Source organism: Limulus polyphemus, unplaced genomic scaffold (assembly GCF_000517525.1).
Source record: "Limulus polyphemus unplaced genomic scaffold, Limulus_polyphemus-2.1.2 Scaffold102, whole genome shotgun sequence".
In the NCBI taxonomy this organism is placed as follows: Eukaryota; Metazoa; Arthropoda; class Merostomata; order Xiphosura; family Limulidae; genus Limulus; species Limulus polyphemus.
This window is the reverse complement of record NW_013665712.1, coordinates 872,909-881,529: the sequence shown is the minus strand read 5'-3', so window position 1 is coordinate 881,529 and position 8,621 is coordinate 872,909. Positions and strand designations below refer to the sequence as shown.

The 8,621-nt window shown below is 29.2% G+C and overlaps 1 protein-coding gene across 1 annotated transcript in view; it reads right to left on the bottom strand.

Annotated features, from left to right (window-relative positions):
• Nucleotides 1-3,399: 3,399 nt before the first annotated feature.
• The window catches only part of LOC106470185 (laminin subunit beta-1-like), a 57,223-nt gene continuing 52,001 nt past the window's right edge, over nucleotides 3,400-8,621 (bottom strand). The window contains exons 28-31 of the mRNA XM_022399610.1: nucleotides 8,132-8,267; nucleotides 7,499-7,675; nucleotides 6,398-6,554; nucleotides 3,400-4,842 (exon numbers count right to left, since the gene is read on the bottom strand). Of these exons, the coding sequence (XP_022255318.1) occupies nucleotides 4,706-4,842; nucleotides 6,398-6,554; nucleotides 7,499-7,675; nucleotides 8,132-8,267 (607 nt within the window). The 3' untranslated portion in view covers nucleotides 3,400-4,705. The remainder of the gene's footprint in view (nucleotides 4,843-6,397; nucleotides 6,555-7,498; nucleotides 7,676-8,131; nucleotides 8,268-8,621) is intronic.

The window sequence follows — 8,621 nt, the reverse complement described above, 5'->3', positions numbered from 1 at the left end:
CATCGGCTTATATATATATATATATATACATATATATTATTCATACCTTTGGTGTATAGGATGCAAGCAGATTTTGACATCAAATTTTGGGGTAAAAAAGTGCATCTTATACACCAAAAGATACGGTACTTCAATTCACCCTGGTGGTTAGGGTACTCAACTTGCACTCTGCTTGTCCTGTCACTGAATATGCTCACCCTTTCAGCTGCAGGGGTGTTATAATGTGACAGTCAATCCTACTTTTTCCGTGAAGTATTAAATGTGTGAAAGATCGAGTGATTGTTGATTGAGTTAGTGGTTCTCAAAACTACTAAATAAATGAGTCAACATTTATTATCAATCAAGGAAGTTTCTTTTACATTTTGTTAGTGTTGAACTTAAGTCTAACTTGTTAAGTGGTTGTAGAAATTGAAGAAAGAAGAAATTAATTTACTATTGTTATGTGGACTGGATCTTGCATTATTTTTATGAAAAGAATCTATTCAATGATAGAACATGTTACAAGGATGTATATATTGTAAGATAAAGTTTGAAATTAACATTTTAAAAACCTTAAACATGCCATAAAACCAACTTTGTACACATTTATGGTAGAAATTATTACAAATTCAAACAGGATAATTATTACAAAAAAAACTACAAAAGCATGTACAGTACAAAGAGTTCTTCCTAACAGATGAGGGACCATTCTTCACACATAAAGCTAGTTTTCTTTTGTAGTTGATTTTGTGTTCTAAAGATAACCTTCTTGATGTACACACAAAAACTTTGTATACTAATTATACCTTAATGACTAAATATTGTTCCATCAACTGAAGTTTGTTTGTTGAATTTTGTGCAACGCTACTTGAAGGCTATCTGCACTAATATTCCCTAATTTTGAAGTTATATACTAAAGGAAAGGCAGCTAGTCAACGTTACCCACTGCCAACTTTTGGGCTACTCTTTACTAATAGTTCTCAATCACTTCTCAATAAATACTTCACTGATGTAGCTGCTTGTATTAAACTAATGTACCTATGTTTAGATGTCAGTCAGTTTCTCATTCTTAACAGCAAGTACCGTATAGCTAAAGATCTAAATTAAAACATCGGTAACTTAAGTTTAAGATTAAGTTACTTACATTTTTCAGAAGGTTTATTTGGCCAAGAACACAAAAGAAGTCTTTCCTCTCAGTTTTTGCACAGGTAAAAGTTAAAACATTTGATATAATATATTCATTATAATAAGGAAAATATTTTGTTGCTTATGCTTGCTACTAACAGTTATATTTAGTAGTACATTGTCCTTTTACTTCCAAATCAAAATTTTAATTCTGCCATTTTTATTTAAAAAATGTGCAAAGCTAAATGGTGTGATATTTTTGTGTAAAAATATTCTTAATCCATTAGTTAAATTTTTTTACAGTATCTTGAGTTAATTTTAATGTTTGCAGGTGGCTTTGTAGTCAGTTGCTTACAATTTTTCTCAAGTTTTACATTAAATTCATTTGTTTTTACTTTGATCTATTTATTGCTTATTATGAAACCCCGTCATCATCCTTTATCACTTAAATTTATTGTATCATAAGGTTTTAGATTCCTTATTTGTTTTTCACAACTGTGTAGTAACTTATAATAGTTCAGAGCTTAAGTTTCAATTGTAATATTTTCAAAAACAGTGCAATTCAAACATACAGGCACTTCTTATAGATTTCCAATCTCAACATCCTGATGACTATGCAACTTTAAATCATATCCACTTAAAGACTATAAAAATGGAGTTGAAATAGAATTGGAATGCTTGTGTTTGAGCAGCCTAGAATATTCATTTCACAGAGCTTATTTTATAATTAAAACTGTTAGAATATGTAACCTGACTCAAAGAACTGATGCATGAATGAAAGTTCAATATCTTTATCACAGTTAATTAGATGAGCTGTAATTATAAGCTTGCAGTAAGCATTTTAATAAAGTGAAATATTGCATCTATATTTTGTTTACCATATTAAGTATACGTTTTTGCTCTGATGTTTAAGTATTACAAAAATAATAATTTAGTATACTTCAAAGTTATTCTGTTTTATTAATATTGATTGTGAACTAAATTCATTATTGAAGTACATTAGTTAACTTGTTATACTTTGAACAAGGATATTGTTAGAACATGTATTTCATAATCAGTTACAGAATACTTTTGGAAGTGTGGGTGTTGGTTGGTCCTGTTGTAGAGCTCAGAAATTTGAAGATGATGATGTTAGGCTGAGTTCAAATCTATGAGATACTGCAGAAAGAGTGCATTGAGTCCCTTAGTGTGTATGTTGGATGGTAGGTTGTTACTGACTGTCTACCTTCCCTTTGGTCATTTGTTCAAAATTTATGATGGCAACAGGTAACCTCTGTAGCTTTGCTGTAAATACAATTGCATATGGAACTAAGCTGATAGTAATTAGTTGGATATTTTGCTTAAGAAACTGTGTATTAAAATCATGCAGGTAAAAGTGCAAAATTAAAATTTCCAGATTAACCATCTATACACAGGTTTGATTAAATTGACTGACCCCACATCAGTGCATAATGTATACTATATTCTGTAATTTACCAAGTGTATCTTCATGGAAGTGGGCAAGCTTTTAATGAACAATACAAATCTGTTGTACACACACAAATCAGTTTTTAATAAAGTATTTTTTTTAAGATAAATATTGGTCTGTGAATTTACAAAGCCTTTACTGAGTCAGTATTAGTGAAAGGTGATTTTATGCTAAGAAAAGAAAACATCTTGCAGCTTTCATATTTGGTTTGCTTAATGTCTAGAATATTTTAAATGAATAAAAATTTGTATTAAAAGGCTACATAAAAAGACTTGTAAAGAAAAATGCTTTTCTGAAATTTAGATGAAACTTAGTCTTACAGAAATATTAAAGTAAACAACTCTTAGAAGGAAGCAAGTTTTAATCGTCCAAAACAAGACAGAGTTGATCAAGGAAAGATGTACTATTTCAAAAGGGTTTACACCTTAGAACCAATAAAACTTGGTGTATGAATGGTTTATATACAACAGTAGAATCTTTAGTTGTCAGTAGTAGTAGATTGATTGTACTTAACATTTTTGTTTGTAGGGCATTGGTGAATTTGTTTTTATCATTTCTGAGAAATGAAGAAGGCAAATATTGAAATTTCCAGTTAATACAGCAGTAAAACAATGTTTTTCTTAATTAAAAAAAAATCTCTAACACAACTTGCATACTGATGAGAATTTGTTTTTAAAGATTGTAGAATGCTAAACATTTAACATGTGCTGCAAATAAATAATGAATTTAGTTATTAAAGATTATTGATACAAAACTCACTCGAGTTAGAGAAAAAATAAATTGAAATTTATTTTTAGATTACAATAGTTTATAATCCTTTTTTTTTTATTAATAGAAGTAAATGAAAAGTGGATCTTATTCACAAAATTAAAGGTTACCTAAAGCTATTGTTACAACTAATGTTAATATAATTTTTTCAGATAGGTATTTATCATACACAGCTGGGTAAGATAGAAAAAATACAATTTGTTCGGGAGGAAAACAAGTTTTTTTTTGTTTTTATATTACTTAGTATAGATTTAGGTCTAGTATTTGCCAGCAAGTTAATGTCTATCAGTAAGCTAAACCTTCTTATTTGCATCTCTCCATTATTAAATACAATGTAAAGCTTACACACACTCTGCATCAATTTTATTTATATAGAGATGTGATGGGTAGAAGGGAGTAAGCTCCAAATAACTTGTATATTAAGCATCCTATTGACATGATAAAAATTGTTGAATACTAACAGAACACTACACCCAAAATATCAGGCACATTTAAATTTCATTTCCACACTTATTCAAAACACTTACCTTGAAGTTTTTTTGTTGTTTTTTTATCAGGATTTAACCTTTAAGTTTTAAATCATTGTTGAAAAAATTTGATACGTGCTTATAAGTTTCTAAATAAAAGGAAATGCACATTGAGCAACACTAAATAATAACTAATTTCAATCTTTAACAATCTGTTTTTGCCTACATGATTAAAGTAATGATCACAGCTGAACCAAAAATACTTTGGAATTTACCTTATTTTTTTACTGCTGCACAAAGTCATCAGGAAAATATGAACAGATTGTAAATTTTTACTTTAACTTAATGAAAAATAAGTGGCAGCACAATTCAGGTTACTCTAAAGATATCAGAATTACAGATTTTAAATACAAAAATCACGTTTTTTAATGTTTAATAGCAAAGATATGTAAATGTTTTATTCCTCCCCCAAAGAGAGTTCAAGCTGTGTACATCTTATGAACTTCATCATCACAAGATATTCCCATTCATAGTCTTTGCATGTACTTCAATTTATGCTTAAGTGACTATCAGTTGTGATCAACATTTGATGTCTATAAGGTTTTGCCAACTATGAAGACAAGTGGTACCTGCTGCTGTGTATCAACCACAGAGCACAAGTGTTTAAGAATAATATTTAGTCTTGCATCATATAATTGCCAAACTATTCTGCAATCATTGAAAAAAAAGTTTTATACATGTGTTTCAAATGCATCATTATTATAACTAGAATATATATATACCTGAATCATCTTTTTGAACTAACATGCAGCATATCTGCTGTCCTACACAAGTCAACTATTTCTCAGTTCACCAAATTCAAACAAGATTAATACAAAGACTTTGATCAGGCAACATTTTAAGTGCACATTCTGTACAAGCTATTTTTTTTTCTTATCATTGCAATAGCATCTTCGCATTCTTGTAAAAGTCTGTGAAACACATCTTTGTAATTTTTCAGTGCTTGGTTGTTTCTCTTGAATTCACTTTCTAGACCTAGAAGAAATATGTTTCATTAGGCATTGTAAATTCAAAACAAAATATACAACAACATTTATGTAATTCAGGGATAAGCCAACCACACAGTTACCTGATCTCCACAACTAGATATTCAATGATTTAGTACGAGGAAGTATAGGTCTTGTGATAAATTGAAGAACTGCTAATCATAAACCAATTGAACTGTAGTGCTATTACAAATTTGAAATAAATGGATAATTGTCTTAAATTAATAAATGAAGGAAACTTGTATTTAGTTAAGGATAAAATAATCTTGAAAATATGCAAAAAAATAAAACATAAACAAAGAGCAGAATAGGAAACAAAGACATGACTTGACAAACAAGTCTAGCTTTTTTCATGACAGAAATAACTTCTCACCCCTAGAGAGAAGAATAACATGTTTAAAAGACCACATTCATGATTTACTTACTCTCTAGCTGACCAATCAGAAAACTGGATCACAACAATCCAGAAGTATGTCTAATCCATGTGACAATTACAAAGAATTCCCTAATACAAAAAGTAAAATACAGTACAAGTATTCTGCAATCACACTCACATCAGAATAGAAAGTAACTCATTATACTGAATTATCACACAACAATGACTGCATTTGGCATCCTCTCGATTAGACCTTTAAAAATTTAAAATATTTTACAAATATGAAATTACTGTAAGAGAATGAGGTGTAGTATTTATATAATATAAACCATGAATATATCTTAATTATCATTTAAGAATGCATACATGTAACAGGGCTTATCATCATGTAAAATGGCCTGTTATCTGTGCAATTTATTTGAAACTACCCACATACAGTGTTGACCTCTAATAATTATTCAATCTCAAACTATTCCACCATTTTCATAATGAGCTATTGTTTTATTTTCTTATCAGAACTATTATTTTCTTAACTAAGGAATGCAGATGAAAAAAAAATATTCAGTTGTTCATAATATGAAAGTGTTTGTTCACAAGTTTTAAACCACAATTTAGAGAAATATACATTTTTAGAATGTTCAGAGTATGCCAATAAAACTTATCATTCACTCTCAGTTCATCCACGAAGAAGTAATGTATACTGTTGTCACTTCCTACTCATTTTCCCAATTATCAATCAAGAACTAATAACTACACATACTTTTTCCCACACTTCCTGTCTATAGCATCAAGGATGATGATGATGATGATGATAATAATAATAATAATAATAATAAAAAAAATAAAATAAAAAAACTTTGGTTAATAACACACCAATACTACACATTTCTAAACATTTTTATTCACTTTCCAAAATACTGTTTCCAGCAAATAGTACTTTATTAATGAGAACCCTTTTAAAATATTATTGAAATAATAACAAATGATGTGTGTGGGGTAAATGTCTGGGTTCTTAACAAATTTTACGTTAAACTGGCAAGAGGGGAAAGAATGAATTAGATGATAACCAAGTTGTCCCAGGAATATTTTTTTCAATCAATCATTTTAATTCTTCACAATACACCTCAACAGTTGTTGCTTGTTTATTGGGAAAGCAAATGTTTCTTACTTAACAACTCATGATAATTCCTTGTTGCAAAGTCAGCTAGTTCAATAGCCTTTTTCTTCAGTTTTTCTTTAAGATTTCTCTTCTCATTAAGAGCTAATTCTTTCTGAATCAAAAGGTTTTCTGCTCTATTGCATTCTTCCTCTAAAAGTTCAGCATCCTGTGATTACATTATAAAACAAAGTATACCAAACCAATAATCATGTTATAAAAACAAGCATTACATCAGGAAATGTTGAGAAACTACATTACTGTAGAACAATCAACAAAAAATTACTATCAAATATGTAACTACTTGAAAATAAAATGCTCCCCAAACACTATGCAGGCTTGACAAACATCACCTGCATGTGATACAAGTACTGGTTAAATATTTTTAATATACCTTATCATATGCCACCTTCTTACAGGGACCATTCTTTCTGTCCCTCAGGAAGTGTTTCAAAATTAGAGTAGTTCATTTAATTTGAAACCAAAGCATTTTAAAATTAAACTTGTAGGGAATTGAACTTAGATCTGAGGCAATACCAATTTTAAATGGATTAGGTTTACAATAATCAAAATTATTTAAAAGTGGCCTACTGTTACAATAATCTAAGTTTGATTCTTTTTAGACTTCATTCAAATCAAAAAATATTTCTTTGTGAACTAAACAAAAGAACAGTTGTGACTACAATTCTTGGAAATAACTTTAACCATGACGCACATTATTGGTCATATATATGTAACGTTTTTAAAATATGTACTACTCATTAGTTTCCTATAAGTAACACAATGAGTAGTGTGTAAAAGTAGCACAGAAAAAGCAACAACTGTAAACAGCAATATGAAAAAATGTGGCCTAACCACGGATATATACACACAAACTGCATATACAAGAAAATAATACAGATTATATAGCTAAGATTCTAAATTAAGATGACATACTAAGTTTTAAAATTTATTTTTTTGTTTTTAATTTCACACAATAGTTTCAATGCAGAAACATTTCTGGAAATATGTGAATCTAACTTGATCTCCAATACAAAACTTGCCAATACATTTTGAAAAGGAAATTTTTAATAAGTTTATAACATGCAAAATCAATATAAACACTCAATGTACATTTTCTGCTGTTTCTGCCAATTCTGGTATACTTTCCATTTCTTCTACAGCTTTGTTTAAGAAATATTCATTTGTTGAGTAATTTTTGTGGAGTTCATCACTTTTTTCTTCCAAACTTTCAACAATCCTTGTCAAGTTTACACTTACAGCATTTATTTCTGGAGTTTGGTTCTCCATCTACAAATGAATTACAATGTAAGAAACAACTCAGTTTCATACAACAAAACAAATATTTCAGTATTATTTCTATTCTTCAGGGCCAAGGGTTTAGAAGAAAAGCATGTAGTTAATGGTACATGAATTACACACCAGAAAATTAACTAAGAACATCCTTTATTAGATTATAGGACTAGTTCCAATATACAAGCCAGATACATTACAAATAAAGACTTTCTGATAAACATCTATATCTCCAAAATAACTAAACATAACTGTAACTGCATATCTATTGAACTAATTCTACATCTCATTAAAAGTAACATGTCAGAAAAAATAGTATGAAAACAATTTTTACTTATCCTAAAAAATTCAAAGTTAGTTCATTTATCATATCCAGAATAATTTAAAAATCAATAATTAATCCATAGAAGTTAGTGAATTAATTAAAAATGGGTTTTGCAACTGTTATATTACCTCTACAAGAACATTCTCTGTAGTTAACATGTGGCCCTTGCCTTTATCGATAAATGTTGCAACATGTTCTAGCATGTCATTGGCTTCATCAAGTACTTTTGTTTTGGCTACTTCCAAGATGGCATCAGTGTCATTTCTAATGGAAATGACATGTTTATTGAAAAGACAACAACACTAAAATATTCTAAAATAAACCTATAATTTCACAAAAATAACTCTTGGTTTAATGCTGGCTTTAGAATGATAACATGCAAAAATATTTCAGTAGTCATCAAGTACATCTTCTACTTTGTTTTTCTAGTAGGAGTAATAGCTTGACATCTGTACAATTTTACCAAATTGGTGCTAGTGCTATGTTTGGCTTAATTTTGTGCTTAATGAAATTTACTATTCAATGTATTCTAACTAAATAGGAAGAAAAGAATAAGATTATGCTACCCAGGGGCACAGGTGGAGGATATAACTGGCAGAGCAGGAGATACAAAATAGG